This window comes from Gasterosteus aculeatus, chromosome 5, assembly GCF_964276395.1.
Source record: "Gasterosteus aculeatus chromosome 5, fGasAcu3.hap1.1, whole genome shotgun sequence".
In the NCBI taxonomy this organism is placed as follows: Eukaryota; Metazoa; Chordata; class Actinopteri; order Perciformes; family Gasterosteidae; genus Gasterosteus; species Gasterosteus aculeatus.
The window spans coordinates 8,892,898-8,912,987 of NC_135692.1; the positions used below are offsets into that span (position 1 = coordinate 8,892,898).

At 49.6% G+C, this 20,090-nt stretch overlaps 1 protein-coding gene and 1 long non-coding RNA gene across 6 annotated transcripts; one reads left to right on the forward strand and one right to left on the reverse strand.

Annotated features, from left to right (window-relative positions):
• Window position 1: 1 nt before the first annotated feature.
• Window positions 2–18,415, reverse strand: LOC120819273 (leucine zipper putative tumor suppressor 2 homolog). 5 transcript variants are annotated; one of them, XM_040176532.2, is made up of 7 exons: window positions 18,187–18,415; window positions 10,948–11,078; window positions 4,453–4,995; window positions 3,799–4,362; window positions 3,559–3,681; window positions 3,199–3,345; window positions 2–2,898 (listed from the first exon to the last, which is right to left on the reverse strand). In XM_040176532.2, the coding sequence occupies exons 3-7, from the start codon at window positions 4,966–4,968 to the stop codon at window positions 2,191–2,193; spliced, it is 2,058 nt and encodes a 685-aa protein (XP_040032466.2). In that variant the 5' UTR covers window positions 4,969–4,995; window positions 10,948–11,078; window positions 18,187–18,415; the 3' UTR covers window positions 2–2,190. The 5 variants fall into 5 exon arrangements, with proteins under 5 accessions (XP_040032466.2, XP_077959289.1, XP_077959288.1 ...); XM_078103163.1 differs by lacking the exon at window positions 18,187–18,415 and adding an exon at window positions 11,200–11,297; XM_078103162.1 differs by lacking the exon at window positions 18,187–18,415 and adding an exon at window positions 11,175–11,297.
• On the forward strand, window positions 5,490–8,244 carry LOC144407989 (uncharacterized). The gene is made up of 2 exons (XR_013467726.1): window positions 5,490–5,631; window positions 7,636–8,244. It is a non-coding gene; the product is annotated as an uncharacterized LOC144407989 (long non-coding RNA).
• Window positions 18,416–20,090: the final 1,675 nt, after the last annotated feature.

Here is a 20,090-nt window from a genome sequence, read left to right on the forward strand (position 1 = left end):
CTTTTAAATGTCTTTTTTTTTAATAAAAACATTGTAGGTTTGTACAGCATGAAAATATACATCTAATGTCTTCATACAAATATTGTGGATTATAAAATTATACAGAGGAACCAGAGCAAACATCCACTCATACATTAAGACGGGGCGTCGTATCTGTAGAAGCAAAATATAATGTGCGACATTGCTTTGGTCTATTCACAGTGGCTATTGTATTTGTTTCGGGGTGGAATGTAACTTTATGGTTGGTCGGAGTTATTTACAGAGGGCAACGGCTCGATCAGCAGAAGACTGAGAGCTCGCTGTGCTTTTGGTTCCGCCGTACAGGAAAGTAAATAAACACAAGACGGATGTAATGCTGTAAATGTTCACATTACACTTCACACCGAAACACCAAGGCGAGGTTTCCTGTCAGCGCTGTAAAGAATACACACAGTAAGCAACCTTTTATAGACGGTTTTAGGTGTAAAACATCTGTTTTACTGGAAAGAAACATTACAACTACTAATTTATAACAGTAGGAGGGCAAAATAACTCTGTACCATGAGTCTAAATGACCAGTTATGGCTTTACACCTTATATATTTTAATATAACTGATTCTCAGCGCTTGAGGAATACAAATGAAAAAATGACACGGTTTGATGTCCGAAAATGAAAAAAACAAAACGGTTTTGTCTATAATTATTAGAAATATAACTTCCTGGCTGGTTAAGTTTACGTGAACTATAAATTCACATATTACATATATACATTTCGCTCCCATGTAATACGTTAATTAATAGCAGAAATCCAGGTCAGCCGATATTTGATTGCTTTTAGGGAATGGACACCTTGTTTTCCACATTAAAACATAAAAGATAACAAAGAGCAAATCCCAAACCGGGAGCCTCCGAGGAGCAGGCGAACTTAAGGCAGCAGTTTGGTGTTGCGAGTTCTTTGGGAGGCAGAAATCACAGAACATTTAGCATCAATGGGACTTAAGAACCGTCAGCAGTGGTTTTGATGATTGAAAAGAAACAAAAAAAGAAAGATTTCATCACGTCACTGAAGGAAACGCACACGATGTTTGATGACATGATGAATACATTCCAAGCCACTAGTTTGCTCCATGATGAGCAGCAGGAAACTGAGAGTTCAGATATTTACATATCAACATGAGACGATACGGCGTTACTGTGATTGTTTGATGTGTCTTAGCAGGACGTGTTCAGTTGGCTAAATCATGCACACACAGTCATGGTGGAAACAGGTGCAGGTTAATGACAGCTCGGTACCAGTAAGTGTCCCAGTAAGCCAGTGGGGTCATGGGAAATTGGTCACTTTGTGTTCCCAGTGATGGGAATGCAGTCTTTACAAATACTATTCGTTTAATCGCCAAAGTGTCTGCAGGGAAAATCAATTTGTTTGAATATATACATCATGTTATATAGTATATTGATATTGCAATATAGAATTACAGTACATATACTGTGGTACTTCTGGACTACAGGAAAATAGATGTATATTCAGAAAAGCTGTTTATGAGTTAAAGACATTTTTAAAACCCCACATGAAAAAATCCATACTATCCCATTCAGGCTGTATTCAACCCAAATGTCATTTAGTTACATTACTACAGATGTTCATGATTGTATTTCCAGCATTTAGGGTCAGGATGTGTGGAGGAGGGTTAAGCTCTAAAAATAGAGCGACAATATACGACGGGAGAATTGGAGTGTTTTTGGCCCTAAAAACTTCGGAAGTAGACATATTCCGGAAACACCTGCTGTTTACTCGTTGGTCACATGGGGAGAGCATCCAGCGAGATAATCCGCCGCCTCTGACTCACTCGCTCGCTCACGACGCGCTGAATGTGTGGCGTCCCACGTTTCACCGGAGCAGGCACTGACGAAGGACCGCTCACACGGAGTGGGAGTGTGGCGTTAAAGCCAGCAGGGAGAGTGCGGACTCATGAGCGAGTCCGGGAGCGAAAGGTTGAGCGAAGTTACTCACGGATGACGAATCCTCCCGCGCGTAAAAAAAACAAAAACGTGAGAGATGCCCGGTCGACCACGGACATCAACGGCGAGAGAACACCGAAGGCGGCCAACGAACAACTACGAACGTCAGCGGCTGTCAAGAGCTACGTCTAGCTGACAGTAGTGCAAATCAAAAAGATAAGAGAGATGCGGGGGAGGGGGGGGGTCCTGTGGTCAAATTTCCGTGGCGGCGATCTCGTCAAAGATGATCTCGTTGCCGCTGCCCTCGTCCTCCTCCCTGCTCTCCAGCTCCTGGCTGAGCTCCCGCAGGAGCTGCTCCAGCTCCCGGTTCCTGCCGTACATCTGCACGTAGTTCTGCTGCAGCTGCTGCTGGTAGCGGATGACCTTGTCCTTCTCCTCCTGCCATATCCTGCGCTCCTCCTCGAAGCCGCCGGCCTGCTGCTCGGCCCGCTGGCGCTCGTAGTCCAGCTCGGCCCTCATCCTGTCCGCCTGCGCCTTGGCGCTCTGCAGCGCCTCGGCGCCGCCCTGCCGCTGGGCCTTCGCCCCGTCGCTCTCGTAGGCCAGCAGGTGCTCCTCCGCCTCCTGGAACACCTGGCACTGCCGGTTCCCCGGGCCCTGGTTGGCCAAGGCGTCCCGGAGGCGAAACAGCTCTCCCTCCAGGCGTCCCACCTTCTCCCTGAGCAGCTCCGCCTCGCTCTTGCGCCGCTGAAGCTCGTTCTCGCACACCTCCAGCTCCAGGGACCGCGTGCGGGCGGCGCCGGTGGCCTCCTGGAGCAGGACCTGGGTGTTGGTCAGCTCGCCGCGGGTCTCCCTAAGTTGACCCCGCAGCAAGACGATCTCGCCCACGCGCTGGGCAAGCTCCCCCTGCACCTCCTTGAGCTGCTGCTTGAGCAGCGAGATCTCCCCCGACTTCTGACAAACCTGAGTAACACGTGATTGGATGAGAAGGCCGCGCTCAGTTCTTTTCATGTTAATCAAATAATCATGTTATATGGATAATGGGGGAAGTGGTCATGGTCAGATTGATGATTTAAAGTAAAAAGTCCAATATGTGCAGTGTTTAAAGCAATATACTGGGTGCTGAGTTTTAGCAGGGTGGGGGGAAATAAATCAATAAAAGCTGCCTCTGTGATAAACTTTACAGCCTAAACCTTTTTTATTGTGGCCATTAATACACTGAATTAAACCATCTGTTGGGGCCTCCCCTGCTGAGCCGCTTACCTCCCACTTGCTCTCCTCCAGCCGAGGCCCCATCTGGATCTTCTCGCGCTCAAAGGAGGTGCAGCGCTCCTCCAGCTGCTCCCTCTCCTTCAGAAGCTGAGAAAAGTCCTCCTGCAGCTTCTTCTTCTCCTGCTGCAGCTGAAAAACCTGCAGCCACGAACACAAGCAGGTTGCTGTTAACTCGTACTAGTAACAGCTGGTTTAACCGAATTTTGAAACATTACTACAAATACCGACTTTGTCCAAGATACTTCCTCAAATAAAAAAAGACTACGGGGCTTTTTCAAAAAACGGCTTTTCAGTCTGTCATTCTAGTGAATTGGCAGCACGACCGGTGTGTTTTTTGTCAGAGGCTCTGACCTGCAACTGGACCACCTGCTGAGCACGCTGGGCCTTCTGCGAGGCCCCCTGCATCCTGGTTGCGCAGCCCTGCCTCAGCTCCTCCAGCTCCAGCTCGAAGCGCTTCTGCTTCTCCTCGTAAACCTGCGGCAAAAGACGGGAGCAACAAATCCAGTTTGTGTTTCCAAGCATTAGGCAGCGGGCAGCTGAAGCTCTCTATTTGAATATGAGGATATAAATATCGGTGTCCCGTCTGCCGACCTGACAAATGGCGGCCTCGTTCTCGTCCAGGTTGTCCCTGAGCTGCAGCCGCTCCAGCTCCCTCTCCCTCAGCTTGTCCTCCAGGTCCCTCACCAGCCCCTCGTATCCCTCCGCCGGGCCGGGGGAGCGCCCGCTGGACCCGCTGTCGGACGGAGGTTGGCCTCGGCCGCTCATCGAGCCCGTACTCTTGCTGGAGGACGAGCGCCCGCTGTCTGAGTTGGAGTGTCCGTGACCGCCGACCGGCGGCGGCGGGGCGGCGGCTTTCGTGGGCTCCGGGTGGCCGGCGGGGGCCTCCCCCGACGCCAGACCGCATCCGCCGCCGTAAGGTGGGAGGCTGGAGAGGGAGTTGCGTCCCGAGTCGGTCAGTTGGGAGCTGACGCGGGCCCGGCCGTACGCGGCGCTTTTCTCGGACGCGTCTGTGTGGGCGGGGCTCAGCAGGTTCAGGTGGTTTTGGCTCTCCGGTGCGTTGGCACAGTGGCGAGGGGAGAGGTACTGCATGGAGGTGCGGCTCTTTGGGATGACGGCTTTGAAGGCCGTCGGCCGCAGCACTGTTTTCTCCATGTTCTGGAGGAGTGAACTCGAATTAAACACGGCTCAATAACAGAAACATCTCTATGTACAACCACCGAGCTGTTACCTCATTCACAGACGTACCTTCTCAAGTTTTCCAGACACGGGGATCAGTTTTGGAGGAGGTCCTCCCATGGTCCCAATAAACCCGGACCCTTTGGTCTCGTCTGCGTCACTTCCTGGGCTGGCGCGCGCTAAGCGGTCGTCGTTCCAGTCGCCCATGTAGTCCTCGTTCAGATAGGTGTAGCTCCCATTCCCGCTCTCCCTCTCCGGCCCCTTGCCGGACGCCGTGGAGCTCTGCTTCACAAGCGGTGGGATGCTCTGAAGGAATAGAGGGTCCAGGGGCGACTCCGAACCCAGGCACGGGGCGCCTGGCGTGGGCCGACGGACCCTCGCCCCCAGCTCGCCGATGGGTCGGTAGTCCTGGTAGGGGGCGGCGCGCGCGGCGACCAGGCTGCTGACAGAACCCATCGGATCAAGGGCGGGGGGCGCTGCGTTGGTGGAGGGGGAGGAGCTGGAGGGGTGTCGCCTGCGGGATCCCCCAATGTGGCCTGGGTTGTGTGGCTCAGCAGAAAGGGGCGGAGCCTGAACCAGGGCCATGGTGGCTGCTCGGAGGGGTCACGCGCTCTGAGAAAGAAGAACAGCAGATTCACAAATATTATGTATTTAATACATGCTCAAACAGGACTTCTCTACTAAACTTTTTAGTTTTAACCCAATTAGTCACCGATGACATTTAAATTGGCTCATCTAGAAAACTGTTTTTCCTCCCCGGACTTTAAATTAGGTCAAATCCAAGCGGTTCAATCGCCTCAACAGGGGTGCATTCAAGGAACGTCTCGACTAACGACAGAGGCAAAACAGAGATGACATACAGTAGACTGAGGCGTACAAATGTCCCGCCAGCCCGCGGCGGCCCACACAGGGAGAACCCGGACGGCCCATTCATGGAGCCCACTCAAGCAGCACTAAGAGGGCTTGAGGCATGAGGCTTGTGAGGCACGGGGCAAAGCGGAGGAAAAGGCTCTGCTTTCATTCCAGATGTAAAATGCCTCCCATCATGAGGGCGATGTCAACCCCCCCCCGGGACAGCAACAAAGGCCAGTGTCTCCACACATCTTATCAGCGAGGTGGAAAACTAGAAGTTCAGAGCTGCGGCGAGCAGAGAAGAGGAGACCGGTTGAACTGAGTAAATGAAGCCAACGGCGTAGGAGGAAAAAAAAGCAGCTCCTGCCTCCCCCCCGACTCCCGCATGGCCTGCAGGTAAATATTGACACTGTTTAACAGGCGCATACCGGCCACGTCCACATTGTCGAACAATTGAGCGTTGTGTGGAGAACAGTGGCGCCGAAGGTCACGGCGCGCGTGAGCGACCCAGCAGACGGCGGAGCCAGCTGTGGAGGAAACAAGAGTACCAGGATGTCCTCGAGTCCCGTCCAGCGAGTCACACGGGACGCCGCTGAGCAGCAGTCAAAGTGCGGGACTTTGTCTCTAACCCTCTTAACCTGGTGGTCGAGGGCAGGACGAGGCCTCGCCAAGTCATTTTCCAACCTGCCGAGATTACAGAAAGCCAAGTGGGATTTAACTGTGATTATCGCTCACTCATTGTCGGCCCAACTTGTACCCGGAATAATTGGCCCGGGACACATCGGTTACTGAAATATGTTAAAATGTGTCTACTGTGTCATTTTACTTTGACGGTGGTAGTTTTAAGGCATTCTTTTATTAGATTTTAAAAGAAGAATACAGTTTGAGTTTAATATGTATGAGTGTACTTCTACCACAGCGGGTGTGAGGGAAACCGTTACTGTGCGGCAGCAGGAGAGTCTTGGCGTTTGGGGGGGGACAGGACGGCCCTAATGAGCCTCTAGGATTAATCTTATGTGATTTCACTTAGGAAAGCTACTTAGTCCATGACAATATTTATTACCAATAATCCTTTCTGATGACAGCACTGCGCTGCAAAGGGTTTATGTTGCAAACAAAACAGAAAAAATACACGATACTCGTTTTCAACAGAAGGTCCGTTGCCCTCAAACTGAACAAGCTCTAATCCCTCTGGACTCCGGATGACTGGATCAACGCGTTGGACTCTACTAAGAAAAAAGAGGGCCGGAGAGACTGGGGCCCCCACCCCACCATCATGCGGCCCTAGTCGCTCTTTTGTCGCCATGGCGACCAGGGCCCTCAGACCTCACGAGGGGGAGAGGGGTCAGAGGGCTGACACGGGGGCCAGGAGCACCTCCTTAGCATCTTAAAGCCTTCAGACGTCCTACAGCTTGGACCATTCTTCCACTCGGCTCTGATGGGAGGAAAATCCACATTAGCTAACTAATGACCGGAGGAGGAACCATTAATGAATATGGAGGATTTATTGGATTATTTGCTTAATTAATTGTGCCTTTTTTTCACAACCTTCCGACGTTTGATTTAGCAAAGGGATGTTATCAGATTACTTAAAATGTACAGTCATAAATGATGAAGAAAAGCAGCAAATCCTCACGTTTGAGTGGTTGGAAGTAGCATTTCATGTTTTTCATTTTCCCATTAATAAATTACCGTCTTTTATTCATTATCCATTTCCTCCATCAAGTTATGTGGAGAATCACATCGAAAAGAACGGATGATCAAAGTCATTGTTTTGTCGATGCCTCAATGCTGTTAATCTCATATTCACACACTGCAGGTAAATTATATTTGAATCCCCCCTGACGCCTGCAGAGTCAGCTGACTGCGAGCAGACCCTTTTCTTCGTGAGGGGGAGGGGGGGGTGGGGGTTGAAGGTTTTAACACCACTTGGTCGGGCTGCAGGCAGACGGACTCGGTCACTCCTCCAGCAGCAGGAACGTGCCGGCTAACGAGACTACACGGCAGGTTCTTTTTTTAATGTCTCATCATTCCCATCGAAACGTGGAGGAGATTCAAAGTCACATTTCAGCGGAGCTTTATCCCTAATCAACGCACATTGTGAGGAGCGCGCCACAGGCCTTGGTTTCAATTTGGTTAGTGATCATGTGGTTTGACACGACATGAATAGTATTTAGGAATAGGCACCTTACACTGTGAAACAGATGCTGATAATAACAAAGTTGGGGATGAAAGACTCTTAGCTTTTTTATTTAAAGATACAGTATGAACAGGGTTTACTGGCCCGAACCTGCTAGACCGCAACGTCACACAAACCGGCTTTGACACAAACCGAAAAAGCTCCCCACTAAATCCCTCTTTGTTTGGTTCCACGCCATGAACACACATCCACGGCCCCAGAGGGGAGAGAGGCTGAGATCGTCCTCCCAACGCCAGGGGAAGAAAGAGAGAGACTCTGTTGGGTTGAGTGACGCCGACTCTCGTCATCGCCACTTTCGACCGGACGAAGGGAAGGAGACGCCGTCTGCAGGAGGGCACAAAAAAAACGAGCCTGGAGATCCCCTCCTCCACTCTCTCTCTCTCTATCCCTCCCACTCTCTCTCTCTCACTTCTGAATCTCCCTCCCCACCTCCCCCCTTGTTCTCCCTCTCCCTGGAAACTGGAACGTAAGAGGAAAAGTGTGACAAAGCTATTTTAGTGTTGTAGACAACCTACCTCTGCACAGGCAGACACCACGGTCACGGTGCCAGATGTGAACTACAGCTCCTTCTTTAATGTCATTCCACTGAGCGCATCTTTATCGACGGGGATATTCAGGTGTTTTTGCTTTGTAAATGACTTAAACAATGCAATGATGGATGAACTGAATAATTAACTTTGTGCAAAGAATAACACTTTTTGTGGAATATTTTGTTTTTCTTTCACTCGCTGCACCTGCCCACATGTTTTATATTCCTAATGACTGCCATGGAAAATTAAAGGTTTAAAGATATGTGATGTATTAACAAACCTCAGCTTGTCACTGTTTTTGTTTAATCCATGAAGAAGCCATCCAAGAATCAGAATTTTAAATCTATTGATTTTTTTAATTAAGATAACATAACATATTTTTGTCTAAAAAAACCTTTTAAAAGTTCACATTTGATAGATGTTTTACATAAAGAAATAACTGAAGTGGTTAATTGAGTATCGATAATTATTGCCCATTAGTTATCTGCATTATACTATTATTATTATCAGTATATTGTCTCATGCGTGCAGCTGTAATGAAGCCAGGCAGCAAACCTGCACCAGTTAACTTATTCACCATGAAGCAAATATTCATCAACCGGAGAACGGACGGACGCAAACAACCTCGTCCCCCCCCCCCCCCCCCCATCATCGCCGCAGCCGTGAAGTCGCCTCCCCTTTTCTCCACCGTTCCTCCCCTCAAAACATTCTCACCCCGCATTCCGTCTCCGGTGTCTCCGACGGGCTCCTTTGGAGACGTCCGCTGCGCTCCGGCTCTCCTGGATGCTTGGCTTCGTTTCTGTCTAAACCGGAGGACAACTTCTCCAAGCAGCCCCCCCCCCCCCCACCCCCTCCTCCCCCTCCTCCTCCTCCTCCTCCTCCTCGGCTCATTCTTAAGCCGAACGCCGCCAATGTGAACGGGAGCACAGTCCCCTCCCCGTCCTCTCTCCCTTAATGCCCCTTCTTTCTCCCACCACCACCTCCTCCTCCTCTCTTACTGACAGATACACCTCCTCTCCCTCTCTCCCATTTCCTCTGACCGGGGGGAGACTACACTGTGCTAAAGTCCTCTGCTGCCTTTGTCAGCTGGAAAGAAGAAAAGACGGGAGAAAGAAGCGGGGAGCTGTCAGTTAAAGACCCTTCTACTCCCCCGGCTTGTAACAAGTAGAAAGGAAGGGAGAGTCAAAAGACGGCCCAGCGGCATGGCGGTCGTCATCTCGGCCTCAGGAAGGCGTCCGCCTGTTCATACGTCAAAAGTGTGTGAAAGAATACAAAAAAATACATTTAGAAAGCTTGTGCAGCTTAAGAGCACCGAATGGATCACGACTTCAAGTGGACGCAAACGTCTGAATAAAAGGTTCGCAAAATCCTCCCCAAACACCGCTTCCCTTCCGACAACCCGATGCAAAGCCGCAGAACCGATGCTCAGTTAATTACCGAGCAAAGTCCTAATTAAAGAAGCCGGCGCTCCAAAATTAAAGAGGGTGTAAACCGGTCAAAGATCTTTCAGCTCAAAAGCAGAGTGCACAGACACGTGCACACAAAAGGGTCGCAGGTCATCGAATCAGGCGTCAGTCCTCCCGTCCGCGTCCACGTGGGCGAGGAGGGCCGCCGCGTCCAGACGAAGACCCCGGTGTAATTGTTTTTAGAGGGAAAACACACACACACACACTCGGTCTGGTTGGACCAAGGAGGTTAATGTTAGAACTGCTGCTGTGGAGATCTGTGAGAATGAGCCAAAGTAGTTTAGTTGCGCACCAGAAAACCCAAACAGCACGATGAGAAGTGCCGGAAAGTCTCGTGCAACCTGCTTTAACACACGCAGTCATCTGATGTCATGTTTAGATGAACATATAGATTTTTATAGCTAAAGTTTTGACTTTAAATGGATCCATTTAAGATCAATAAAACCCATGTGTTCATTTGCACCCTGGTTTAACCTTAAATCTAAACATCTTTTTCTCGGACATTCGCCGTCTGCAGCATCCTGTGAAACCAGGAAATCGCCTTCCAAAAACACCTCCCGTGACAGCGGCAGCGTGCGGCCTTTTCGCCCTGACCTGCAAACCGCCATCTGGCCAACAAGAGAAGCAACAGCGGGAGATGTTTGCAGTTGGAGCCCGGATCGGCGATGGCGAGTGGGGTAAAGTAGGGTAAGAGAAGTAGGCTATGTCCTGCAACAGCCTCTCTCTCTCACACACACACACACACACACACACACACACACACATACACACATCTGTGCCTCCCTCTCCCTGCTTCTCGAACTGGGTCACACTGGTTGGCACAAAGTGTGTCCTTCAAGCAATGAGACGTAGGGGAGGTAGTTCAAGGTCATGCGCCGTCTTGTGACTATGGAGGAAGGGGGGGGGGGTTTAGAAGGCGCAGGCACACGCACTCTAACATGACTCGGCTCCTTTTCAAGGGAGGCGATTTACACGCCAAACATGAAGGGGATTGAAGTTACGGCACGGGATTCCAGTGCGGCGGTGCAGAAACGTCGAGGTCTGCGGTTCCAGGGGAAATGAAGTTTATTGCAGCGGACGGAACCAGAGGCCGTGGCTCTATAGCTCGTCTGTATCCGCACGGAGGCCGAGCTCTCCGACCAGCATCAGCTTCGGACACAAATGAAAGAACGAGGGAGGGCGAGAGCTTTGCAGATTTGAAATATCTACCCTACGAGTAAGACTCGTGATAAATCCAAAGAGATGAGAGTCGGGCGGCGACCCGGTTTAGCCGCGCTGTGATTTACTGTATAATGTACCAAAGAGATTAGGGTTACGCCTCCGAATCTGGAATTACAAACTAAACCCCAGCCGTGATTAGGACCGTGTGCGTGCACGTCCGCCAACACACACATACACACAAGCACACACGCACGGCGGGATGCGCTTGGCGCGCTTTTTCTTCATACCCCCCCCCAATAAAGTCTCACCCAGAAAGATCGCAGAGGGTCAACCCCCCAAAAAAAAATGTTCTCACCTGTTAATGGCGTCCTGTCTCTGGCTTCCGGGGGCCTCAGGCAAACATGGCGGACAGGTGGGCGGGGCATCCCTGGAGCTCACGCCGGTGAGCTCATCTTTGATCTCTCTCTCTCTCCCTCCCTCTCCTGACTGAGGGCATGAAAAGCAAAAAAGCAAAACAAGACGCAGTGAGACCTCCGCCGCCGTGGAGCCACAGAGAAGCCGAGCTGTGACAGGCGTGTTTACCGAAACCGGCGGGAGAGGGGAAAACCTGAGTCACGATGGCGAGAAGGCTCCTCGCGAAAGGGAAGAACGAGGCCGGGAGGGATTTTCCGCGTCAACGGCGAAAAGAAAACAAAAACTATCCCCGCCCACTGGGTGAGGTAAAAACACAAACAAGAAAAAGGCCTTGTGTCCTTGGTTTTCATGAGGTTTAATATCACCACTGTGAAAAGTTTCCAACTGGGGAAATACCTGTTAATGGATATGCAGCATTAACAAAAAATGTGGATTCAATTCCGCAAAAGGACAAAAAGAGGTGAGTAGCAGACTGTGAAGAAGTGCAGCGCATCTGTAATTCATTAAACCGGGGAATTATTGGCAAAGCCAGTTTACGTTTGGCGCAGAGGAGCCTGAGAAAAGTGCCAGAGGTGAGTAGTCCAGAGTCCAGACAGAGCCGATCTCAGACCGGTCGGACTATTGTTTCAGGTACAACCAGCGACTCACGCGGGAATAACGTTTGCCGGCAGTTTGGACGAAATCGACTAATTTAAAAGCACTTTGCTCAACATCCAAAAGTTCCCCATTTCAAGGCTCTCCAACGTATAACCCAATCTCATAAATGTGTGCAGTCGCAAGTGTTGGACGAATTACGAGTTGTGCCTGAAGAGATCATATTTCCCACATGAAATATTTACACAACTAACAGATGAACCCAATGTTGTAACTGGAGCTGCGTGATAAACATAGAAAACGAATCGGTTTCCTAAACGCACTTTAAATGCCTGTAAAAAAAAAAAAAAAGAGATACTTCAAATTAAGAGGTTTTAAAGAGAGAAATAATCCTGCAGTAAAACAGAAGACGGGATGAATCTCTATTTCGGTCTTTGTGGCGCACGAACTATCCATCCATCCATTGTCCAACCGCTTATCCTGCACACAGGGTCACGGGGCGCACAAACTAACTGAAAAACAACTAAAACTTCTTCGTTTTTGGTGAAGACTATGATACAGTTTCCCATTTGATTCATAAGGAGCTGCAGCCAATCGGTTCCCCACCGTGCGGTTTTTATCAGCGCGATCGCCAGTTGTTTGCTAAAGATTCTCCCATCACCATCTGCCCCGGGCTTTATTAAATGCTAAACAAACCTACAGCCGTCCCATCTGTGCGAGAGAGAGAGAGGGAGAGTTGACCACCATGTAATTACATCACCCATCTGCTGACAGGCACCTTCAAAGACGACCTTCAACGCCACCAAAGCTCGCAGCGGCCCGAAGACGCACCCACAAACCAAATCAACAATCAGTGACAAACAACAAACCCGGCGGACGTGGCACAACATCAGCTTTGATTTGGAAGTTTTGGACAATTCCGAGTCGCATTGGAAGGGACGTAGGCGCAGGGACTAAATCGAGCGGCAGATTAGGCGGAGTGGTGTGCTGGAGAGGAAGAAATAAGAACAAATGAGGTTGAGGCTCTCGCTCGGGGCCGCTGGAGCATTAAAGAACAGGGAGGCGGCCCACTTCTTCTTCCCTATCCAAACACTGCCACCCACAGCACTCAGCTTTATTATCCCAAAAGTTCAGCCGTGTGCCAAAAGGTTCCAGACAAGTTAACCAACCCCCCCCACAACAGACGGAGGAACCAACACACCCCTGAACAAAAGGCCGCTGGGGAAAACAGGGAAGTGGCGTAAGGCGAAGGGGAAATCAAGCAAACAGATGTGTGTCGACGGCTCTGTCCTCTGCGTGTCGGAGACAAAGCCCGTCGTCCTCCTTTTACAGCCGCTCGCTTGTGGTCAAGAACGTCAAAAGCACACGACCGTGAGGGGGGGGGGGACAAACGTATTGGAGGCGACGGTGAAGTTCAATCGGCTCTTCACTTTGAAAGAATTACGTGGGCGGAAGGTGGGAGGCGAAGCCGGAGGGAGAACTGGACGGCTGCGTGAGAAGCATCACATTCCGTGGTAAAAAACGCCAGCAGACCTCAGTCTTCTCCCAGACAATCGTCATCCAGCAGCATATTCAGGCCAAACCTCAAACATCCTCCCTCAAATGTAGGAACCTGCAGCGAGAAGACTCCAGGATTCAACAACTCCGCTGTGGCGAGAGACGTCGAATCGAACGAGCACCAGGAAATGTGGTTCCATTGTGGTGCAACTCTTGTTGGATAGAATCGATATTGGCTTGAGCTTATTGGGTTGGACATTGAAATTAATTTCACCACATGACCTCGATCTTAGAAGCAATGATAGGCGGGGGAGGGGGGGGGGGGGGGGGGGGGTCGTCCCACTTTACACACCGCGGCCTCCAATGGCGAGACAAATAAACAAGAAGTGATGAAGGCAGTCAAAGCCATGTTTAAATACGGGTTGTTTTTTTGGGTTTCTTCACCTTTAGTTCTGCCAGCTGGTGCTTCTCACCTCAACTTTTAGTGATGTCACCATGTTTCTAGTGACAGAGAAATGATACAAACGGATGTGTGGAGGTTTGTGGAGTTTTCTTCCCAGTCAGGGATTAAATCCCCCCCCTCTGCTCGCAGTGTGTGAGAATGACTGTGTGCTTCAACCGGGCAGAAGGTGTCGGATGGATCACAGCGTTGACGCCGCTGAGGAGCGCGAGCGAGTGTGAAAACGCCGCCGTGGCGACAGCCAGTTCCAGAGAGGCCTCGATGGGATCACGGCCGCTCCTCCTGACTCACGGGAGTCGGGAAAACGGAAGTCGCGGCGTTTCGTCCTCCCGGCGGCTGTAGGTCGCGGCTCGACCCGGTTCGGGACGGGTTCCGTCCTCTGATCCGGGCAGCGAGTTAAGCCTGCATCCGCTCAACGTCGCCCGTGACCCGTGTCTCTCGAGTCCACGCTCAGGGTGCCAGTCGCCATGACAACTGAAAGACAACTGCCGTTTCCCCGGAGCCATGGCGACGCTGAAGCTGGCGAAGTATGAAAAAATTCAGAAAGGAAAACAGTTACTCTGAGTAAGATCTCCTCTCCAACCCAAGGACAACGCCCCCCTCCTCCCCCTTCCCTCCCTCCCTCCCTCCCAGTCAGTAAGTGACGTCAATGCCAGTGACTTTGCAGTGAGGGCAGCAAACTCTGAACATCTTATCTGGGCTGTTTACTAAACTGTAAATCTAATCAGTACTGCGGCGTTTCGTTGGCGAAGTGGCTGCAGGAAGGAGGGGAGGGGTGGAGGGGCAGGGGGGGTCAATCCTGGAGGTTTGGGGGAGATTTTAGATAGAAAGGGAACGTGGGCACAGCGGTGGAGCAGCGAGGAAGGTTGTCTCCCAGTCATCAGTATTCAAAGTACCATTAAGGAGTGAAGAAAACCGCGGCGGTTGCATAACGTTCGCCTTGCGTCGCGCTGAGGTAGACCTTGAATATTCAAGACACAGCGAACAACCTGTGGCTTCAACAGCCGAGATAAGGAGGAACCGACTCTTACTCTGCACAATTTTTGCAGATTAAATAATCAATCTGAAAGTAAACAAACCCACCAAAAAGTTCACTTTATAGCTTTAAAAGACGTGCGTTACATTGTAGTCGTTGTTGGCCTCAGTCTGCATAAATACAGGTTAGGAACTTGTTAAATATAAAAATGTGAAATCATCTGCGATTGTATTAAAGTGTGCTGAGAAAAAAATATATTGTGCAAAGCACAAGTCCAAGCACTCAAATATGAAGGTTTATCTTCCGGTTTTGGACTTTTCACAGCTGAATAAAAAATAACAAGCTAGTTAAGTTGTTGTACAGTTCGTCGAGCTAACAGGATACTTTTACACCGTCTCATAATGCCACTTGTTCTATTCAGGCGTGCCAGTCAGACATACCAGCGATACTTGACCCGTCGCCAACATGAACGCGCTGCAGGAGGATCCGGCTTCCTGTGCAAATATTATTGCACCATTAAAGCTTCCGTTGCACCTTTGTGAATAACACAGAAGGAGCAACTCTTTGAATTCCAAGACTGTGCACCGATTTCTGGGACGTTCTAAATCACTAGACGGCGGTCGTTTTGACGCCGCGGCCCATTTCTCAATGCGATGGGGCCGTTAGTCAAAGCTCCAGCGGAGGAGGGGGCGAAATATGCCGATCTGGGGGGTAAAAGATGTGGACAGATTAACGGCTGCTGGTCTCTGCACCCGAAAATTGGGCCGCGAGCGAAACTCCCGCGAGGTCCGACGGGAGAGAATGGAGCGGTAGATCTTGAAGCGCGTGTTCCAACGGGGATCGAGGGCCTCTCCGACGGATGTGCACGACGCTAAGAACACCGAACCCAGACGGGAAATGAAACCTCCACCTGAGAAGGACGGTTGGAGGGTGGGTTCAACCCTCGCCCTGGGTTATCAGCAGTAAACCAAAATAGCTTTAGAAAAGGACCATTTGTGTTGACAAGGTGAGAAAAAGTTTGCTTGCTTGCATGCTTTATATACACACACACACACACACACACACACACAGAGTCAAAGAGTGTTTACAAAACTGATTTCTGTGTCTGAAAACCTCCTGCGGTCGGATGTCAGTCACACCGTCGCAGTAAAACCGGTCCGGCGTCCCGCTGCGGCCGTGTTTCTGTCATGAGGAAGAGAAGTCGAAGGAGTGACTCTGCTTGTTTGGTCAACACGTTGTGCGCTCAGCACATGGCCGTGAAAACGGGTGGCGCAATGACATTCAGAGAGACACACACACACACACACACACACACAAGGACGAGCGTAGACACATTGTTTGAGGAGCCACAGCGAGGCGCGAACACACTGGTGCGGGACGCACAAGTCAACACAATGGAGACGCCGTCTAAACAACGGAGGCCACAGAACATAGTGAAGCAAGGAAAACCCCAGAACACAACGCCGTCCTCCCGTTGGCTGACAGCAAAGGCTCCTCCCACTTTGTTCCCGTCGTCGTCTCGTCCTCTGAAGCTTCTCCTCCTCTCCGTTTGCTCCTCGAGGAAAAACACTCTCCTCACTAGAAGAACGAAGACCTGGTCCCCGCCTCGCTGATGTCCCACACTAGAAACCAGCACCCACCCACAGGGGCACCCTCGGGTGGAGCAGTTAACCACCTCGGAAAGCGCTCAGATGGTTCCTCAGAGTGTCCATTCTGGACACCTTGAACTGGACGCAAGACATTTGTGCCACATTTCTTCTAATGTCAGACAAAAAGAAGACAATGCCGATTATATTGCTGATGGAGGAACACAGAAGGGGAATATTTATATATATTTATATATATATATATATATATATATATAAATAAGAGGAAGTGAGCCAGAAGCAGGTGGTCAGAGGAGGATTGAATCAAGATGAATTCAAATATAGTTCCAATTTAATAGAACTTACTTCCTGTTTGTCGGTCTGCTTTTGCTTCTGCCCTCTCTGACTCCGTCTTTAGCCTCGCTGCCATCAACAGATCAAAACACTTAAAGAACGCGGCTACAAGTTGTTAAAATACTTTTAGTTTTGACTCAGTTCAACAAATCTCCTGTAAATTGTAATTGCTTTTCTTTAGATGTCAGTTGTAGCTCTTAAAAGTTACACGGTGTCATTAAGTCGTATACGAATTAAAGTGTCTTTAAATACAATGCTCATTACAATTATTTTCATCCTTAAACAATATCATCAGAAGAAAAGTATAATCTAAAGTTGACAGTGTGAAATTCTTCCCTTTTTATTTACCACTGATGCATTAAGCAGCCTGATACATTGTTTTGCATCTCGTACCAAAAAAGCTTGAACACTTTACTCAAATAATATAAACTCCGGAGAAGAATATATATACGCATGTTTACCAAAGCACTTGTCTCCTCCACAAGTAAACAAGGTGAACAGACTCAACACGGGATGAAGAACAGCTGCATTGATAAATGAAAACTGGATTCAGATGAGATCAAATAAAGATTCCCCGACGCTAAAACGAGTCTTAATATTCCTGTCAACACCCGATAAGCTGACGCAGCATTTCCTCCGAGGACACTTGAGGGACGGTTGCAATGTTCTCATAGAAAAAGTTATAATAAAATCACTGGAGACATTATCAATGCAAATAAAACCAGTGGCCTCCAACAGTGCCCCCCCCCCCAGGCTGAGGTAAGCACCTGACCTCTGTGTGTGTAAAGGCTGAGGGACGCATTTGAATGTGACGTCCTGTGAAGTTTTAAAAGCTCTTCTGTATTTCTGCTCGTCTTGGTCGTGTTTGCATCCCTGCGTTCGGGCCTTTGTCTCCAAATGAGACGAGGACAGACAATAAAAAATAAAAAAAAACTGTGGCGTTCTGGTCATGGAGGCAGCAGAAACCATCTCGTCTCACAATGTACGAATTAGGAAATGGACCCCGGATTGCTTCCTTACTACCAAAACCTGCTTTGGTATTCAGGCTTCTCAGCACATGCAAAAGTCAGTTGTTTATCATCTACTGAACTAGATTACGGATCCCCAGAGGATGCTGCAAGTTTAAAAAGGTTTTCATCTCCAAACAAACTAATACGGTGACTTTGAGCGTGAACGCAAACTGCTAAAAACAAGCAAAATACTTTTGATATACTAAAAAAAGTCTTAGTCCCTACTAATAATAATAATAATAATGTCCACTAAAAGACAACGTGAGCAGCAAAGGGCGTCAATTTGTAAATAGAAGATAAAAGATAAAAAGCCCATTCAGGGCCGAGGAAGCTGTTGCCTGATGAGCTGCAGAGGAGCTGAAGTCTGAGCAGGAAGTGTGTGTATGTGTGTGTGTGTGTGTGTGTGTGTGTGTGTGTGTGTGTGTGTGTGTGTGTGTGTATACTGTACTTTGTTGTGTCTAAACCCGGTCGACCTGCCATGTCTGATGCACATGCTGATAACAAGGGGGCCAACGGGGGCCACGGAGACCTCCAGCAGACCGATCCAGGTGATCAAGAAGACTAGATTTACGCGTACAGATTATTTCCTAAACAGCTGGCAGGTGTCGGTGTGAATCTGCAGCCACGACTTTGTTCCTCAACTCACAACACTCACGCATTTTAAAAACCAGCGGAGTAAATGAGTGAAATCCCGGTGACGTACCGTTCAGTCCTCGAAAGCCCGATGAGGAAATCCCGACCAGTCTTCTTCTTCGTCCTTTCATAAACCCGCTTATCCACAGACTCGTAACTTTACCAATGTGACCCTTGACAAAACGAACTTGTTCCCAAAATGTTAATTTCTTTCTCTCTGTTTGAGCCCGTTTGTGTTGTGCGGCGGAGCTCCGGGCTGTTGAGTGTTCAGTCAAGCTGGCGAGGGACCGGACTGCCACATCCGGTTATGCATTTCAAAATAAGAGAGACATATTTCCCTTCGGGTACAAATAAACAAATCACGTTAATGTATACGAGTGTGTTTTTTTCGGACATCAGCTCCCAGAAATATATGTAGGCGTCATAAACATTACATTACTGTTATTGGTTATATTGGTTTCATGAAATATAAATGTAGATGCAATGAACGTTCTAGAGTTGAAACGGATGTTTCTGATATATGACTACAGGCCCGTCGCCCTGACTTCTGTAGTCATGAAGTCCTTTGAACGGCTAGTCCTGACCCACCTGAAGTCCCTCACCGACCCCCTCCTGGACCCCCTGCAGTTGGCCTACAGAGCCAACAGGTCTGTGGACGATGCTGTCAACATGGCCCTCCACTACATCCTCCAGCATCTGGACTCCCCAGGAACCTACGCCAGGATCCTGTTTGTGGACTTCAGCTCTGCTTTCAACACCATCATCCCGTCTCTGCTGCAGGACAAACTCTCCCAGCTGCACGTGCCCGACTCCACCTGCAAGTGGATCACAGACTTCCTGTCTGACAGGAAGCAGCACGTGAAGCTGGGGAAACATGTCTCAGCCTCTCGGACCATCAGCACCGGTTCCCCCCCAAGGCTGCGTTCTCTTTCCTCTGCTCTTCTCCCTGTACACCAACAGCTGCACCTCCAGCCACCAGTCCGTCAAGCTCCTGAAGTTTGCGGATGACACCACCCTCATTGGACTAATCTCTGGTGGGGACGAGTCCGCCTACAGGTGGGAGTCTGACCATCTGGTGTTGTGGTGCAGCCAGAACAACTTGGAGCTCAACGCTCTAAAGACAGTGGAGATGGTTGTGGATTTCCGGCGGAACAGAGCCCCACCCTCCCCCATCACCCTGTGTGACTCCCCCGTCACTATTGTGGATTCCTTCCGTTTCCTGGGCTCCATCATCACCCAGGACCTCAAGTGGGAGCTGAACATCAGCTCCATCACCAAGAAGGATCAGCAGAGGTTGTTCTTCCTGAGGCAGCTGAAGAAATTCAACCTGCCAAAGACGATGATGGTCCACTTCTACACGGCCATCATCGAGTCCATCCTCTGCTCCTCCATCCCCGTCTGGTACGCTGCAGCCACAGCCAAGGACAAGGGCAGGCTGCAGCGTGTCATCCGCTCTGCAGAGAGGGTGATCGGCTGCAATCTGCCGTCCCTGCAGGACTTGTTCGCTTCCAGGTCTCTGAAGCGAGCTAAAAAGATCGCGGCCGACCCCTCCCACCCCGGACAAAAACTGTTTGTGCCCCTTCCATCTGGCAGGAGGCTGAGGTCCATCAGGACTACGACCTCCCGCCACACGAACAGTTTCTTCCCGTCAGCAGTCGGGCTCATCAACAGAGCCGGTCCCCCACTGCCTGACTATAACACTCCACCGGTCACTTCCCCTCATACTGCACATGCCACTTTAACTGCAATTCATCACTTTGTCACTTGTCACTTTGTCTCTTGTCTGTTACTTGTTTGTTAGTGCACTTTATGCTTAATATTTTTCTTTTTAATATTTTAATTTTTTTAACTGTATTCCCTTGTTTTATACTAACCCATAGCCTTAGCGTTATTCTACTAACCCATTGCATTAGCATTTCATTCCACTTTATTTTATTACTTGTGCACTGTTGTCTTGTCTGTCTACTGTCGCGC